This window comes from Episyrphus balteatus, chromosome 3 (genome assembly GCF_945859705.1).
Source record: "Episyrphus balteatus chromosome 3, idEpiBalt1.1, whole genome shotgun sequence".
Classification (NCBI taxonomy): domain Eukaryota; kingdom Metazoa; phylum Arthropoda; class Insecta; order Diptera; family Syrphidae; genus Episyrphus; species Episyrphus balteatus.
Window position 1 is genome coordinate 78,273,336 of NC_079136.1, and position 19,183 is coordinate 78,292,518.

At 31.4% G+C, this 19,183-nt stretch overlaps 2 protein-coding genes across 6 annotated transcripts; one reads left to right on the forward strand and one right to left on the reverse strand.

Annotated features, from left to right (window-relative positions):
• Nucleotides 1-1,001: 1,001 nt before the first annotated feature.
• On the reverse strand, nucleotides 1,002-2,135 carry LOC129916101 (uncharacterized). Of its 4 annotated transcripts, none has more exons than XM_055995884.1 (4): nucleotides 1,990-2,135; nucleotides 1,583-1,898; nucleotides 1,299-1,445; nucleotides 1,002-1,243 (listed from the first exon to the last, which is right to left on the reverse strand). In XM_055995884.1, exons 2-4 carry the CDS (start codon nucleotides 1,644-1,646, stop codon nucleotides 1,098-1,100), a joined length of 357 nt encoding a protein of 118 aa, XP_055851859.1. In that variant the 5' UTR covers nucleotides 1,647-1,898; nucleotides 1,990-2,135; the 3' UTR covers nucleotides 1,002-1,097. The 4 variants fall into 4 exon arrangements, 3 of the variants coding, with proteins under 3 accessions (XP_055851859.1, XP_055851860.1, XP_055851858.1); XM_055995885.1 differs by lacking the exon at nucleotides 1,990-2,135 and having other exon boundaries at nucleotides 1,583-1,661; nucleotides 1,752-1,945; XR_008772407.1 differs by lacking the exon at nucleotides 1,583-1,898.
• Nucleotides 2,136-5,472: 3,337 nt separating this feature from the next.
• LOC129916207 (katanin p60 ATPase-containing subunit A-like 1) lies at nucleotides 5,473-18,026 on the forward strand. 2 transcript variants are annotated; one of them, XM_055996039.1, is made up of 4 exons: nucleotides 5,473-5,770; nucleotides 16,258-16,496; nucleotides 16,568-17,623; nucleotides 17,691-18,026. In XM_055996039.1, exons 1-4 carry the CDS (start codon nucleotides 5,658-5,660, stop codon nucleotides 18,014-18,016), a joined length of 1,734 nt encoding a protein of 577 aa, XP_055852014.1. In that variant the 5' UTR covers nucleotides 5,473-5,657; the 3' UTR covers nucleotides 18,017-18,026. The 2 variants fall into 2 exon arrangements, with proteins under 2 accessions (XP_055852014.1, XP_055852012.1); XM_055996037.1 differs by having other exon boundaries at nucleotides 5,474-5,770; nucleotides 16,565-17,623.
• The last annotated feature ends 1,157 nt before the right edge of the window (nucleotides 18,027-19,183 follow it).

Here is a 19,183-nt window from a genome sequence, read left to right on the forward strand (position 1 = left end):
TCCTAAGTGGGCTGTAGGTCTGTCTTGGTAATTTTAATATTTCGTCGACGTTTCGGGCGTGATTACACCCTTCTTCAGGACTCTAAATTAAAAATTTTATTCTAAAAATACTAAAAAAATCTAAATTAAAATCTATACTTACAATACTATATAAAATAATAAATTTTAAGATATTTCTTAAAATTTGTTTTGGTAAATTTTCTGGTATCTCGTTTTTATTTCTTATATTTTTGCAAATATTTCAAAATTCAAAAATTGAAGCCTTGAAAAAGACGTTTCAATTAATTAAATTTCAAAATAATGAAATCTAAATTTCACATTTGATAAAAAAATCAAAATTTGACGAAATATTAAAATTACCAAGACAGACCTACAGCCCACTTAGGATCATAATTTTAAATTTTTTTTCTATATGCAAAATGTTTCAGATGATATCTATCTAATTTGAATTTGTATTAGCTTTTATCGTTATCAGCTTGAGTTTTTAAAATATTCGTTTTGAACATTTAATGTTTTTTTCACGACACAAAAGAGTAGGTACTGGCACTGGGGTCCAAATATGGAATTCGATTCAACAAAAATGAATTCGGATTTTCAAAAAAAGCTTATCAATATCAATTTATTAAATGAAAAACAACAATTTAATGAATTTTGTTGTTCTATCAGTGGTTTTATAGATCTAACATACATATTTTCAAATCCTTTTACAAAAAAAATTAATTCTGAAATTTGTTTTCCTTAGGAGACAAATCATAAAAGTCTAATTAAAAGTGGACTTTTGCATTGAATAGGAATACTGATTTCAATAAGTTGTTTAAATTGAATTTTGCCTCAAGGCTCCGCCAAATTAGGATCATTAGAAACTTGACTTGTATCAGCTTTGTATTAATTTTTTACTGACCGAGCTTCGAAGTTTTACGGAAACCCGACTAGTATGATATTTTAACGATTTTGTAGGTATTGTGTATATGAAAACATGGATTTAGTTTCTGTAGACATAATATTCAAATAGAAAATAATTTTGTTTATCCACTTGAAGTAGTTACATGCTTTTATTTAGGTAGGCATTTGAAAAAAAAAATTAACACTGATGAAAATCATTTTCCTGGACTAGCACCACCTAATAGAAATCCTTTATTTCCACCTGATCCAACGATGTACCCGTTTAGACATCCATCATTACCCAAATTTATACACGGTACTCTTTCTCCCGACATATCATTTTCATCATCGAAATCATAAACTAAAGTGAAAATTCATGATGAAAATAGTTTTTGTTTTTCAGTTTTTATACTCACCACTTTCGAGTTCTTTTTCAAGAGTTAACAATTTGCCAATCATATCCAATTCACTAATTTCATTTTTTAATGCATTTAAGAATTTAGCAGACATTTCTTTTTCCATCGGATGTGTTCCGACACATCCGAGACGCAAACAAATTAAACCTAATAAAACAACTTGTTTTTTCATTATTTGTATTTAAGACCTCTTTAAATAATAATAAATTTGACTTTTTAAGTAGAGGTACACCACCGAAAAGACGGTAACTAACTGTTGAAATAAATTTCAAACCTTTTATTACCTTCTCTAGATTGCTCCTGGCTTATCAAAGTGCAATAGAAACATGCGCTCGTGGATTCAATCATTTAAATGACGTCAAACTAAACATTTAAAAAGGATTTACATATTCAACCTTACAATGCAATGAAAGGACTTAAATATACAAACTGTAAATAAGGTAGGTACTTAACCAAGACAGTTAGTTATATCAGTTGTCAGATGTTCATAAAACGCTTTATTTGAGTGATGATAAGAAAATATCCATATCACAGAGGATATGGCTTTTATTGATAGGATTTGTTTACTATGCCACTTAACACAAATGTGTACAATATCAACTTTGCTTCAATTAAATTGGTTAAACATATGTAAAACGAACTTTGTTGAATGTTGTTATCAATAAATCAAATGCAATGACAATAACAATACCTGGAAACCCAATTTCTATATGATAAATACCACGAATTCAAGTTTATCGAAGTTATTTTTGTTTTTCAGTGCTTATGAAAGATGGTTTTTTATCCATTGATTTTTAAAGAAATGACACCAGTTTATAAAAGTATTCACATTTTGACGTACAATTCTACAGTAAATTGTTGGCACTAAATCCATAAATGGTTACGTACCTACTTCTGTAGATAGTTTTATTGTGAAGCAGTTTATTTATTGGTTTTAGAGCAATTTAAAAAAACTTGTTTGAAAAAAAGGGCTTAAAGTTACATAATATATAAGTTTTTGACCTTTTCAATTACCCAAAAAGAAAAAAAAAAAATCACGTAATTTTTTGTATGCAAATTGTTTCATTTCAACTTTAATATTTTCTGTAACCGATTTCTACATTATCTTGAATTTTGAGCATATATAAAATCTAATGATCTGGCAGTCTTTTAAAGTTTTCTCTTTCATTGGAAATAGTAGGTCTTTAAAGGTTCTTTCAATGATATTTTCTGACCTTATACTAGTCGCAAATGGAATTCAGGGGTGGAATCGGCTAAGATGATTTTTGATTGTTGACAGTCATTTTACAAAAGATTGGTCTGCGTAAGGTGATTGTCAAATTTGATAGTCAAACTTTTTTGATTTTTTCGTGTGACAGCTATTTTGTTGTCATTTTCACGTAAAAGCGTTTCATATTTTCTTTAATTGTCTAGAAAAATTAATGTTTTGTAAATATAACGTCCGACTCTTGAGGAAAAATCGAAGAAATATTTAAATTTGAATTACCAAACTCAAAGTAAGTAGACACATAACATTGCTGCTTCGATCCCACAAACTTGAATAATAGCTTTCTTATTCCTATCTAAAGGCAGTTCTGTATAGGGACCTCCACCTGTCTGCGCAATAGACTTTTTATTTTCAATTAATTTTTTTTTGCACTATATTTTCTAGTTGTCCAAATCTGAAATGATAAAGGATGAGGGCAAATCCTTTATTAACACACCGACTCTCCACTCTGCTTTGGTTTTTGTGGGTAGCCCATTTATGTTTAATTTTAACGTAAGCCTTTCCCATAACATTCGCTGGGATTCCCGTGAATGTATGCTAGTAGCAGAAAAGGATTTGACCAAGTCCGGATTCTACTCCATGAACTCCGTCATCAATTTCGTTTTCGTTTTGTTTTTATTAATGACAATTATTATAATTTTGTAACTATACCAAATTCACAAAAATGTTTACTTACATCTTTTCACTCAGTTGCAGTAAACTTATAAAAAAAAAAACTTTTGCCGGCAAAACGAAAAATAAAAACCTCAACTGCATTTTTTTTATATGCAATTTGACATTATAGGCTCTATATTTAACTTTCAAAACGTATTCTTTTTGACATAACAAGTGTTTGGATGCTATATAAAGATGGCAATGCTACTTATCATTCAAAGTGATGCCAGCGTTTTAAAAACTTTTTTTGATCATCTTACGCAGACGGAAAATTTTATTTGATCAAATTTGATTTTCACAAATATGACTGTCAACAGTCACTTTAGCCGATTCCACCCCAGGCTGAAAATATTTAATTTTGTTCATTTTGAGGAGAAAAAATGGAAAAAAAATATTTTTTTTTTTTCAAAAACAAAAAATTAATTTCAAATCATAAATTAATTTTGATTCAAAGTGAAAAAATAAAAAAAAAATATTTATTTTGAGTTTTACAAAATTTGAGTAATTAGAGAAATAGAGTAGTATTGAACATTAAAAAACAATTAAAAAAAATGTATATAAATATTACGTATACACCACAGTTACCGGACAGAGGTGCGTTCTTTTTCTAACAGTACCTAGTTAACTATTGTTAACTTTTGTTGTTCCTTAAATACAAAATAGTTGCGATTCGTATCTTTTTGACAGCTGAACATCGTTCCTAAAATCGTTTTGAATTATAAAGGCTTGGCCACACCGAAGGGTACATGCGATAGCGGTACGGGTAATTGTATGAAAAAAATTCCACATCTGAACGTTGATGTGTCAGTTTGGAATTTTTTTCATACAAGTACCCGTACCGCTACCGCATGTACCCTTCGGTGTGGCAAAGCCTTAAAGTGTAAAAAAGTTACGATTCGTAAATATTTCAACTCACCTCCATAATATGAGTTGAACCCTCATGAAATTGTTGATGTGTCAACGTGGATGTTTTGTTTACAACTCACAAGGCTAGTAGAAAATCTCTATTTTTTTTATTTTTTCCTTTTCAGCTCTACCAAGCTTCAAGATTCTACGATATTAAGCTACTGGGTGAAAAATTTTTCATTTTTTTTCATTTGTACAAGCTACGAGTTCTATCATTGTCCCAACTTCCAAAATTTTACGATGATTGAAACTCTGTAATATTTGATGAAAATTCAGCGAAAATGGGCGGTTTAAGGCTAGGCGCACACATGCGATTTTGATCGCGCGATTATACTTAGTCTCAAATTAGATGACAAGAATTTCAATGACTGTAGACACAATTTTCAAATTTTTAATCGCGGGAAGCATGTGTGTTCACAGACATTGAAATCCTTGTGATCCATTTTTGCGACTGAATAATCGCGCGACTAAAATCGCATGTGTGCGGCTAGCCTAAGCTTTCAAAGGTGACATTTCAAACGTCCTTCACTTGAAAATTATAGTACCGAAAAGTAAGAGAATCTAAATGCGGTGTCATAAACGCTCGCTCGGTGGCGAGGCCTTAACTGTGCCTGTTTTATGTTTAATTTTATTTATGCTTTAACTTTGTCAACTTTTATAATTGCTTTTTTCTTTGGGGACATATCTTCTGCTTAGTTCTTGAAGCTACTTTAAACTACATTTTTAATAGACCAGTTGAAAGCAACTATTTAAGTACTAAACAGTAAATAAATGTCCCCAAAGGAATGACGCTAATTAACCATGAACATCAAATAAAATTAATAAAAGCGTTATTAACACTGAGTGTCCTTTGCTCAAACGAAACTTAAGAATTTAAAACCTTATATGACAGTATACTCAGAGGAAAAAATAGAGAGAAATATGGAGTTTAGTTCCACTTAAATATTTAAGTCTCGTTTAAGCAAAAATGGCCTTGAATCCTAAGAACCAAATTCATGATGTGTATTTTATTTTTGAAGCAAATTAGATAACGATTAGTCCAATGAATACTATGAATCCTTCTATAAATAGACTCGCTAACATGTTTTGCAATAAAATAGAATTCAACCACTACAATGCAATAATCTATGCTAACCTTAAATAGGGGTTTTATAAAATTAAAATCAACCACAAGAACTAGTACCTTGAAATCAGTTGCAGTGACCACAGTGACCATTGGCTAAATGTTAAATAAACGGGCTCAAAATTGACGTCATTGCAATATTTGTTCTTACTTTTATTCATCGGTTTAACATATTTCATATATTTTTTAAAGAAACATTGTGTTATGAACCTAAAGTTCAGATCCTGCGCAATTGGTACATTCAGACACAGCATCATTAAGGATGCAAAAAATATTTTCCTTTTGTTGCGGAGTATCTTATATTTGTGACAATTTTTCAGAACTTTCTCTGCAAAAACCGTAATGAAAAGAAAAATTAATAAAATTAAATTTAATTCGAATTAAAATAAAGAAGGAAAAAGGAATTAAAATGCGCGGGGAAGAAACTTATCGCCGAATTACTCGGGAAAAATTAGTTGTTCGCGGAAATACGACAATAAGAACATTGGACTCAACAACATCTTTTCTACCAACTATTCAAGGGTGGGTATGGGTATTATGGGAGTGAAGGGAACGAAAAATGTGCTGATGTTATTTAAGGAGTATGACTTAATCGATTTTGGATGTGGTTTTAATCCTTTCAGTTGTGAGAAAAACCTTTCCTTTTCATTATGTAAACAAATACTTGATTCGCTCGCACTCAAATTAATATTTCAATGGTTTCGCCGTTTTCAGTGATGTCTTTTTAGCGGGTATTGAAAAAATTGATAATCTAAAAATGAAGTTAAGGTTTTATTGTTTTATTCGTTTTTTTTTACCACTTACCTACATTTTTTTTTCCATAAAACTATGAAACCAATTTACACATTTAATTGAAGTGTTCTTCATCAACTAATGATGAAGTTCTGATAAGTTCTTAGGAAAGAAAAGTTATGTTAGAATGTACGCAAACAAATAAATTAGTGCATTGGGATTACCCATCATAGAATAGTTATTGAGAATAAGGCATACAAATTGGCTTATAAAGCATTGGGAGTGAGTAACATTACCATATTATACATACTTTGCATAGTCAAACGAAAAAGTATGCAAAATTATTTTGTTTGCCACTAAAATATTCTACCGCCAAAAAACGACAATATTTCCTTGTTGAGCTCTTATTTAAAGATCAAAGCCCACAGCAAGTTTTGGGTGTGAGTAAATTCACATTATATGACATTCTCAATATAATTACTGATTCTATGTTATTTTCTTTAAGCCTGAAGATCTCAATCTCAGCGATGCAACAAATAATATTTTGTATCGGTCTATTTTTGAATTCTATCAAATTAACAAAAAATTAAACAGAGAGAGTCTCTAAAACAAAGCTGCTGCTTAAACAGCTTATATCTAGAGTTCTATTGATTTCATCAATTAATTCAAGATTGAGGTCTTCAGGGTTACGAAAAAAAAACAGGGCGTCAGTTCGAGTATTGAATATGAAATAGTGTGAGTTAAGTCTAATCATAATAATTGGAAAACTCGCGTTTTTTCAGGCACCGAAAACCAAGCTGATAATAAAAGCTTTCGGAATCCAGAGTTTTGTATTCGATATCAAGACGAATATAAATATGTATAACCCTGGTGCGTAGTTACATTTTTTCATAAAAATAATTTTTAACTTTTTTGAGTGGTCGTTTCGAGTCTCAATCCATTCAACATTATGAATTACTTTACTTTAAAATGTTCTAGCTTGAACAACCGTCCTCTCCTCCCCAACTCATTCATTTGCGGTTTAAAAAAAAGCCAAAATAAAAAAATAGCACGTTATACGCCACAGTGCACGTGGACAACTTTTAATTTTGGTCTAGATGCTTACACATCCTAATCAAAATTAAATAAACACTTGCAATCAATAAAAGAACAAAATGTTCATCTTCTTCTCGTCAGTTTATAATAATGTCGTTTTCGATTGGAATCACTCAAGGATTCACTCATTCTGAAATCCAATAAAACAGTTTGAATTGCTTCCACTCAATTCTATTTTTTTTGTGTTTGTGTTTGTTTTTCTGTGAAATTTAAAATGTCAAATATGGCATAAGACTTGAAGAATAATTAATATGTGAAGAAAATAGTACCTAATATTCAACAAATTAATCGGGAATTCGTTTTGCAAAATATTTTAAAAGCTTAATTTATTTGTTTGAAAATAAATAAACAAATTAATTTCAGAAAACGTAAAAAATTTGAATGAAAAATAATAATAAACAATGATTGAGTGTATATTTGACATGTGAGTATTCATGTATTAGTGCTTCTTGATTTGATTCTGATTTGAAATCAAGAAGAGAATTTCTCTTCTGAGAAGCGTTCTGGCTGTCATTTTCATGCCAATAAAACGGATTCAGAAGTCTTCTGAATGATTCCGGACGCTTCCGGAGAGCCAATCGAAAACGACATAAGTAAACAGAAAAACCAAATCCTTTCAAATAAGAATAAAACATCGAAAAATATTTCTTCAGCCTTGTAGTATAGGAACGATAAACTTTTTTGTGGAACCAAATATAGGTAATCGAAAAGTCCTAGTTTTCGGGACACTGTTTTTTCTGGTAGGCTAATATTTCTGAGGTTATGTCATTTTATTTTTAATTTTTTTTTTTTGATTTTCGGAATTTTCCTCAGTCCCCATGATAGTTACACAATTTATAATTTGAAGATTATGCGATTTTTCAAAGCCAAAGCTAAGGAACTTAAAAGAGCAGTCCACCTCTATATGGTTAACAAACATAAGTATGAATTTTGCATAAGAAATAGATTAAAAAGGATAACGGATGCGTTTTGATGCCAAAACATGAAAATATGATAATCATTTAGGTGGGATGGGAATCAATTTTCTACAAAAATTGATTTAAAAGCCACAAAATTGATTTATAGCTTGTAGGGCATTGCACTATTTGTGTTAAAATTGCAGAAATATTCCCGGTATTATGCTTTTAATTTATATTTTTTAGTGTTGTTGTAAAAAAATAGGAAAAACCTTTTTCTTTCAATCTAACCCTTTTTTTTACTATACTCCAAAGGAAAATGGCTCGACTTTTATAATAGAGGTATTACAGTTATAACTCAACATTAATGGTTTATTGATGATTGATGATTGTACTCTGGTAGATTTTATTTCACACTATAAAAGATACATAACATAGACATAGAAAAGATTTCAATAGTTTTTGGAAGAAGAAACGCAGTGTTATAGACACCGTTAGAAATAAAGTTGAATACACCTTTTAAAGCATAACCTCAAATAGCAGTCAAATAACGTTTTTTTTTTGCATTTATGACAGAAACATTTACAAAACCGAGGTCAATCAAATATTTCTGACTTTGGGTTCGAGTTCAGCATCAGCATGCTTAAAACCTCCTGAAAAGGTTTTATTTTTTCTTACCATTAAAATTTTAAGTTATTTTGTTTGCAAACATTTAACAATTTGATTAATTTTGTGCACCTTAACCACTAAAGCAAGTCGATACTTTTTTAACTACAGAAAGAAGTTTCGGTCAACAATGTTAGCTTATTTACCAAAATTTAAACTTTTTTCAATAAAACTAAACGTTTTTTGTTTTTTATATTTCTTCTGTACTACAAATACTACTATATAATACAAAGCAATAAGCTTTTTAGGTATGAACTATCATATACATTAAAATTGAGTAAGCAATTGAAAGTAAAAAAACAACTATTCAATTTTGCAATTTTTCTTTCTTCCTTAAGTTTCTGCACATAATATTTCAGTAAATACAATCTTTCCGATTACATTTAACAAACCTCGACAAATTCCCATATAAAACACGCAACAAAATGTTAATTCAAAGAAGGTACCCGTTGTTTCCGCGCCACAGTGTTATATATACACTTTGGCCTTAATCACAATTTGTTGCCTGTTTTTACCAATTTTTATAGTCGGCTACTTTGAAACAGCATATAATAGCATATAACTCATTTCTACTTCTTAAGCTATACAAACTGAAAAGTAATGTTTGGAAAGAATGTTGAACCGTTGGTTTACAATCGTCCTAGGTCTATTTGAAGTCAAAGTAAATTTAGGAATTTACTGTAAAAAAGAGTAAGCTTTATCCTGATCCTGAAATAGTTTTGAATTTTTAGAGGGGTTTAAATGTACCTAATTTAAAAACTTGAATTCAATGATTTGCATTTTACTGCTGAACTTTTCCAATCATTCCAAAAACACTCCGTATAACTTATATTTTTATGCAAATAGACCGGAGTGCCTTTTGCTGAGCATTCAGGATCAGGTCTTGTCTTATAAGTCCTGGGAATGGTACTTCTTTTTTCCGTAAAATCGTCTTAATTCTGTTTTCGCCATAAAGCTTTTACAAATTTTTGTTCGATAGCAAATTGTCCTTTGACCATGCAAAATACACCGACAGGAGTTACCCAGCCACAATAACTCCTTCCCTTGGCATAGTGAACCGTTGTGGTCGTCGGCGTCGTCCAGCCAAAATGGAAACATATCGATTCGTTTGCGTGCGTTGACCACTATACACCGCTTAAAAGAAAAATTCCAAATCCACCTTACCCTCAATTTTACAAGAACCCCTTAGGGGGCAACCTCATTTTTTTTTTTTGCTCTCAATAGCAATGGCATTGTTTCCTTTCCTGATGTACAACCATCATTATAGAAAAGTCGATGGCGTTTTCATTACCCTTCGTTGAAGAAAAACTTTTCGACAAATTTACTCTGTGGTCATAACACCTTTGGTCAGTTTGTAATCAACCCCCGGGTTACGTGGACGTGTCCATTTCTGTTTTTCTGCATTGAATGAAAATTGTGAAAAAATAATAAAACAAAATCAATCAATGAGGATTACTAACCCTCAAAACGTAACAAACGCAATGTTTGGTGCAAGTGCACAAAATTGGATAGGGATGAGTAGTGAAAACTGTAACCCATATGAGAGTCAGATTACAAATGGTAATGTAGTCCCACATCATCCATTTTTAAGAAAACGCAGCGTTTCTAATTCTAACCCAGGACTAGATCGACAATCAGATGTACATGTGGAGTATGAAGTGGCTGTTCCAATTGTGCCATCATATCGACATACACCATATCATTCGTTATGGGACTTGCATCAGTGGTAATTGATATTAAATTTTAATTTATTTAAGTTTAGCAAAGATAAACAATATTAGCAACAGCGTAAAATAGTCCAAAATGAAAACCTTGCTTTGATTTTCTTAAAGCCGGAAAAACCCTAATCGTGTTGTTTTTCTGTTAATAATTCATTATAATTTCGAACAAAAATAAATCTATAATCATTAACCAGTTCAATGAACTTTGTTGCTAGCAACATGTATCTGTTCAATAGATATTAAATATTAAAGTTATGTTTATTTTAAGGGCACTCCTTCAAATGCAAATAGTGCCGGAAAAATTTTATGAACCATTTAATCAAAGTAAAAGTGAAAAAATCAGTGCTTTTTTAAGTAATTGAATTGATTAGACATTATGAAATTGAAATCAATGATTCTGGAAGGAATGTTTGAGTGCCGGTAATTGGAACTAAAAAAGGAATTGTTATTCGTATAAGAAGATACTAATAGATTTTATTTCGAGTTTTTAGCAATTGGCATATCTACTATAAAACTACATCTCATTACCAGTTTAAAAACTCTGTTAAATGAAATTTTCAAAACAAAATACATAATTGGCTTTATTTAGATAAAATTTTACTTAGCATTTTGAATGTCAAAATTTTTCTATAGGGGAAAGGATAGGTTTGGATAGGCTTGGATAAGTTTAAAAAACATTTTTGAACAAAATCTTACAATCGCGGTATTTAATGAAACTGCTGCACTTGGCATCGTTTCGTTGTAGATATTCTTTTATAAGCTCAGCCACTTTACTCTGTATGTATGCAGAAATCCAAGAAACTTAACTGTTACAAATACAAACTGATAAGAAAAGCTTAAAACATTTGATATGTTTAGTTCAAAACCAAAAAAACGGTTATTGGCCGAAAAAAATCGACCAAACCTGAGGTGAAATTCTGTATGGCCAACGGTTTGCTTCATTTAACTAGAGAAACAAACTTAGTTTAGTTTTTAAAAGCCCCTCTCGAAATTGACGCTCAGGAATATGCCGCCATCCAATTCGCTAAGGCTCACACTGCGTGGCCGTACCCTAAGGATCCCTTCAGGAACGAATGTCCAGTGTGTTTAAAAAAACAAGCAATCGGAAATGATTTAAGATGAAATAGAATGCGAGAAAAGTTGGCCCCACATTTATGAATGTCTGTCATTCAGTATGCTTGTCCCTTGAACTACAGCTCAATCTACGTAAACGACTTTTTTTCCAACTTGGTAGTTATGCTTTTTGTAACATTCCCTAGGGGCGAAATTGAAATTTTATAACCAAAATGAAAAAAACTAACTAACTTTCTCAAAAACGGCTCTAATAATTTAGATTAATTTTTTTGTGTGTGAAAACTGTGACAAATAAGGGCGTACTTTCAAAGTAAAAGAAAATATTTTTTGTACCGTTATTAATGGTATTTGTAAAGACTAATTTTCGTGATTTGTGTCTTCATCGTTAGCGATTCAAGCGATTTCAACGAACATTTTTATTCAAAAGCGAATTTATAACCTAAAGGGGTAATAAAACTTTGTATACACGAAATCGTTTCACCATTTTCATCAACGTATACTACAAAAGAGAAACATTGTTTTCTTTTGGAGTTTGTTTAGTTTGTTTATAGGTATAGGTATCAATAGGTAACAGAACCCAAAGCACAACAGCTTCTATAAATTGAGATCTCGCAGGCTCTGCTTTGTATACAGCTTTTATTGAGCTTTGCTTCAGAATTTAATCGCTTATAGAAGCTCGGACTTGTTTTATAACTTCTAATAAGTTGCTTAAATACTGTTAAAGAAACTTAAACGAAGAAAGCTTGTTTTTCGGATAAGCTTGCTTAGTGAATTTATAGAGGCTTTACAGAAATTACCAAGCTTTTATTTGATTTTTGGTTTTGATATTGAATAATCTAGCTCGGACACTTTTTGGTTTTGACATTGAATAATTTAGCTCGGACATTTTTTTCTTTGACATTTCTGCTATTTGAACTGATTAAGTTTTTGATTTCATTAATGAATATACTAGAATGGAATATACTAGGATACGAAGTTCAATTCCTGGGTGTGGTAAAAAAATTATATTCTTTTCAAATTATTATTAATAGATATACTAAATACTAATGCAATGTTATATAATATCAGGTCAAAAGATAAAATTCATGATTTAGAACCTGCTAAAAAAGAATTCTTTTTTGTTTTTGTAGTTGTTTTTTTTTTTAATTTCGATAAGACATGTATTAAAGAGCTATACAAGCTGTTCCGAAGCTATCTGTCAAATCTCAAAGCTTCGGTAGAGCTTCGTTTAAGATCCTTATAGAGAGTCAAACTTGTATAACGTTCTCCTATTTCCATGCCCAACAACCTTACTAAAGTTTAAAAGAAGCTGAAATTTAGCTTTTGTAATACCTTAACCGAAGCTGAAATGTTAGTTGGGAATAGGCTAATGTGAAATTTTTGAATGATGTGAAATTTTTTAAATGGCAGCGTAGTTCAGGATGATCGCAAAATCAGGCGACCAACTAATTCCTACAGTTTTGAACCGATGGGGCTGAAGATTAACAATTTGTTAAAATCGAGTTTAGCTTAATTCGGGTCTATTATACTAAGGGCCATTGTTTTTAAGTGATGATTAATTATTAAGAATTCTTCCTTTTTGAAAATCGTTAGAAAAAGTTGGTATTAGATCAGAACAAAATCCCATTTCGGGTTTGGCAACTACATATATTGAATCATATACAAGGAAACGAACAGGATTTGTATTTTGAATGCAAGAAGACCAAACAGGACCGTAAAGATCCATTTTACGTGTTTAGTTCGAAATAGCTTGACAAAGATTTGAGGATCACCGTGGTGTATGAGTAACATTTTTTTCTCTATAAAAGCCTCAACATTTAATATGTTTTTTTTGCATTCGTTTTTTCCTCAAAGGTACTCGAAGCAGAAATTTCTTAGTGGTTAACATAACCAACGTTTGTTTTTTTTTTTTTTTTTTTTTTAAGCAAATTCCAATTTGTGACTTTTGATTTGGATTAAAAAAAAGCAACACATTGCGGAAAAACATATAATTTCGAATATAATATAAAAACAAATTTCATTGATAATAATGAGACTTCATAACGAACAAAATTGGTGAGTTAAACTCAAAAACTTCACACATAACAAAGTTCTTGCCCCCGACTTTTATTTTATTTTTTCCGACCTGTGTAATATAATCTCTTTGTCCTTATAAAGATGTTGATTATTATTGAATTAAGTATGAAAATATGTTTTGGAAATAAGGTCATTGTTTGCATTAGGGTTATTTAAGAATCTTATTTAGGATAAACAGAAATATTAATGGCAGTCTAGCACGAGAAGCTAAGAAACCATGAAAAGTGGCTGGAGAAAACACCGTTAGTTATACTATAAACAATTTAACAAGTGAATGACTTAACTCCTACTAAATTTAAGTGTATCTCAACATACATAAGTGCAATCACAAAGTAAAAGATACGAACAAAATGTTGAAACTCAAACTTTATTATTATAACCATTATAAACCCCTACCAATATCCCATTAGATATTATACAAATCGTATACCTATAGAAATCGTTACCGCAAGACAATACCCGTCAAGTTTTTTTTAGTAACATTATACCTACACATTTTTTTAAAGGGTTTTTTTTCGTTTGTTTTAGGGACTGGTTATATTTTTTTGCTAGGCTTTTAAAAGCAGTTATCATACTCGTATGTATATTTTTTAATAGAAAAACGCATTGAAATTAAGACGAAGTTTTTATATTAATTGGAACGATGAAAATGATTGAGGAATTTTCAACACACACACTACACATTAGTTTTTTTTTTTGTGTATATTTGAATATAAATGATGTCGTGACGATAGTTATACATAATTGACGCATAGTCACATTTCCATAGGTTATTGAACTTTATTCGTGCTTAATAGCCATAGATAGTGATCAACATGAAGTTCATAGTCAAATTCTACAACAATAGCAATTCAATTTCATGTAAGAAAATGGTTATAATTACTCATTTAAATTTATTCCTTTCCTACTCGTCTTTATTAGCATATTAAAATTATTTTTTTTTTTCAAACAAAATTTGAATGGAATTTGTGAAGTTGGAAACTTGTCGCCATCTGCTGTAGACATCAATGTATTTATGTGATTGGTAATATAAGAACCTGGTACATATAAATTAATAGTTTAACCTTAGTATGTACGCATATTGCAGCAGGGTTCAGGCTTTCAAACAGGCTTTTCGAAAATTTAACTTATGTATACGTTTGAGTTTTTAAAAAGGAATTGATAGTTTTGGTTTATATGGAATTTACTTTAAATTTATTATTTTTATTGTATCTCAATAGATAAGATGTAGGATTAAAACAAAATATTTTTGAACTTTTTAAACAAAATATGAAACAGGTTTCATTTAAAAATAAGTCATAAGTCAGTGTACGGTTTATTATGAACAAAATATGGTTTATATGTTTCAAATATTTCTCATCATTTTATCCTCTGAATACAATTAGCAGTTCATGTTACTGGGGCGTATACGTACTTTTTTTATAATATGCAAAATATTTATGTTTGTATATTTTGTATATCCGTGGGTTGGTCTTGAAATCTTCAAAAGACGCTATCAGGACTAGAAAACACATGTTCAAAGAAGTGAAGGACTCTCTAAACCAATAATTTTGCTTCCATAAAGCTTTCGAAAAATAAAACAGTTAGGGCCATTTCGATCACTTTTGCTCGACTTGAAGCAAACCCTAGAGTTGGTGAACTTGAGGTTCACTTCAACTAGAGAGTTGAAACAAAATTTGAAAATTTGTGTATTGTGTTCTTCACTATTTGATTCTCAACTCTCTCTTTGTCATGAATAATTATGATTTTTGATAAAAATATTTTCTTAGGAAGTCAATTTATTTGAAATTGTGTGTCTGCTTTTTATAACATTTTTTTAGAAGTAATATAAAAGCAATCGGCGGTAAATGTGTAAGATTGATTTGTTGAATTAAAATTGTATGGAATTAAAATGCAACATTAATTATGAACGAAAGTAGAAATGCAGTTTTAAAATGCACTTTGGATCTTTGTCAAATCTTCTAGGATCAATTTGTTTAACTTTGCTTCAGCGTAATTTTCCACAAATAATTCTTCCTAAAGTTTTCTTCTTTCTCTTTTCTAAAGTTTACTTGCCGAGCTTTTACTTTTCAAGGAGTTGAGAAAACCGAAAGTTGATCAACTTCCGAGTTGAAAACCGAATGTGGGTGATTTGGGTGATTACAAACAAATTCGGAAGTTGAAGATAAAAATGCTCAAGTTCAACTTCGAAAAACTAAGTTCAGATGCACTATCTAGCAATTTATCTTTATCGTAGTGAAGTTAAAGTATTGTAGTATAATTTTGCCTGCTGCAATTATGGCGATATCGTGTTCTACAATCGTGTTTTCTGTTTGAGGTATATCACGTAATAAAAAAACTTACAAATTTGGACCTAGAACACTACCTTGTGTCTACTGTTTTCCTAAAGTCTGAATAACCGTTTCCGGTTCTAACTCGGACAATTCTGTTGTCTAGATATTCTCTAAGAATTGTATAGACTATAGAGTCCTTTAGACAAGACTTGTGTTAAGGTCTTCGTGCCATACTTTGTAAAAGGCCTAAAACTTGAAAACAGGTCTAGAAAGCCTGCCGAATAAATTTTCTTTTCATCAAGAGCTTTCTCAATAAAGTCGGTGATCCTATTTCAAGAACTTTATAACTTTTGCAACTTTCCATTGTGAGCCTAGAATTACATTATTTTGTTTGCTAGATCCTCTCCCCGCACATAAAATAAACAGAAATAAAAATTTCCCAATATTTATTTTACATAAACTTTTTACTTTTCTAGCTCTTCCTCAACACCTACTGGGCTGTCACAAATGGCCAGGATGATGGATTCTTTGATACTTGACCAGTATCCACCATTTACATTCACAAAAATAACAACAACTCATCGACCAACAAGAACTGGCACTGTTAAGAAAACTGCTACAACAACCACTATGGGTGGCTTGGCTTCATCTTCTAATCTCGGTCCAGTGTCTGGTATACGATTGAGTTCACAAAAAAACCGTTTGCCTACGCAAGGTATATGAATTTTGAAGTAATATTTATTTGAATAATTTATGCTTAATTGTCCTAATGATTGCTTCTAGAAGTTCCACCTCAACCAAGATCTACAAGTTTTACAATAAATAATTCCCCACCACTGAACAACAACAACTCTCTTAGCAACCAAAATGCGAGCTCTCTTCCAAATCCCACAGACAATAGATGGATTTCATCACTTCGTCGTAGGGATCCCGAATTACAACCAACTCTACCATCAATTAATTTCAGCCATCATGGTAGTTCGAATAATGTTGGACTCGGAAGTACAGCTGAAAAACTTCGTTCACGAAGCAATAAAGCTTCAACAACTTCAAGAAAAAGCCGGTCTGTCGAAAGAGTTCGAGCTAGAAAACTAACTTCGCAGATTAAATTAAAAGATAAAGTCAAGAAGAACTCTGTAGATTTAGATAATTCTAATTCTGATGATCAGGAAGCCACATCACTTGACGAAAACTCAACATCACAGAACACACCCAAAGGATCACCCAAAACCATATCAAAAGTCTTCTCACCAATTGGGTTTGAGCCACATTTAGTAGATGCTTTAGAAAAAGATATTCTTCAGAGGCATCCAAGCGTGAAGTGGGTGGATGTGGCTGGTCTAAATGAGGCCAAAGCTATTTTACAGGAAGCTGTTGTTCTTCCGATAATAATGCCTGATTTTTTTAAAGGCATTCGACGGCCATGGCGTGGTGTCTTAATGGTTGGTCCCCCAGGTACTGGAAAAACAATGATGGCTAAGGCTGTTGCCACAGAGTGTGGAACGACTTTTTTTAATGTGTCTTCTTCTACCTTGACTTCAAAATATAGAGGAGAAAGTGAAAAACTAGTACGATTGCTATTTGAAATGGCAAGGTTTTATGCACCAAGCACAATTTTTATTGATGAAATCGATGCATTGTGCGCCTCACGTGGTAGTGAAACTGAACATGAGGCAAGTCGAAGATTTAAAGCGGAATTGCTTATTCAAATGGATGGTTTGAATGCGGCAATGCAAGATGACAAGGTTATAATGGTTTTGGCAGCAACAAATCATCCTTGGGATATTGACGAAGCGTTCCGACGAAGATTCGAAAAGAGAATCTATATTTCTTTGCCCAACGGTAATTTAAAAATAAAAAAACTCTACATTTTGTATTAAAATACTTTTTTCTTAATATTAATTTGCAGAAGAAACTCGGTCGGCTTTGCTTGATCTCTGCTTAAAGGACGTTAACTTATATCCAGAGCTCGATACAAAATACATTGGAGATCAGCTCGAAGGTTACTCAGGATCTGACATCAGCAATGTTTGTCGGGATGCAGCAATGATGTCGATGCGTCGTCGAATAATCGGAAGAACTCCATCAGAAATCAAGCAAATACGAAGAGAGGATGTTGATCTTCCCATTACACTTCAAGATTTCGAGGATGCTATGAGGCGAACTAAAAAGTCTGTATCTGCAGATGATGTATCTCGTTTTGAAAAATGGATGCAAGACTATGGATCATGTTAGAGATCGTTTCAAAATTATAAATTTATTAGAGCCCCCGCACACTACAAATTTTCTATCGGCCAACAGTTTAGTCGGTCTCTTAATCAGAATGAAAATATATGAGAGTGCGCACACTACAACGATTAAGTATCGGCCGATGAAAAAGTTTGTTTGATCGAAAAAAAAGTTTGTTTTGCTACACAATTGCCTTCAAACTAAAATGTTTCCTAGCGACCCGACTGTTTAGTTGGCTGCCTGTGCGCACACTAGGAGCCCAACCCGACTAAACTATCGACCGATAGAAAGTCTGTAGTGTGCGGGGGCTCTTAATCAAATATCAAAATCGTTGCTTCAATTATTTTTTAAAATTAAAAGTATACGATTTAATTTGTATCGGAAATGCTCATTTGAAGTTTAAGAAAAAAAAAAGTTATAATGTATTGGCTTCCATATTATCTGGTCTAATGCATTTTTATTTACCTATAGAGCTTAAAAACAAAATCAATCGTATGAAATTGAATCATTTTGTTATATTTTATTTCCAAGAAATATGTGCACTTATATTATTCCTCTCTGCTGTTTTTTGAATTCAAAGTTTAGTTATTTATATATATTAAGCACAAAATATTTATAAAAAATATATGAAATTTAAGTAAGAACCGTTCATTATATAATATGCATGTGGTAGCAATCATAGATTTTTGAAATAAACCTTTTATATACATACATACATAAAGGAACTGATTTTTCAATTAGCGAATACGTACTATCAATTTATCCTATTTTTGTGACCGTTTTTAATCAAAATTATGAACCTTAGTGGGCTCTAGGTCTGTCTTGTGAAAGACATGGCGTGGTTACACGCCTGAAACGTCGATGAAATATTAAATCAATAGACAGACCTAGAGCCCACTTGGGATCATAATTTTTCTTTAGTACCTACTATCGAAATTTGTTCATAACCACAGATGGGGAATTGAAATGATTTTTCTGGAATAATAGCCTTCTCTCTGTGAGTCGCCAATGATAGGCCACAAGCCCACAAGTCATATAAATGAATGCTGTGACAAAATATAAAGCACTTAGAGGATGAAGGTGCTAACTGAAATTTTCAAAATCTGCGTTTGTTTCCATCTTACACATCTTTTATTCAAATTTTATGTTAAGCTACTTACGTACATACTTAGG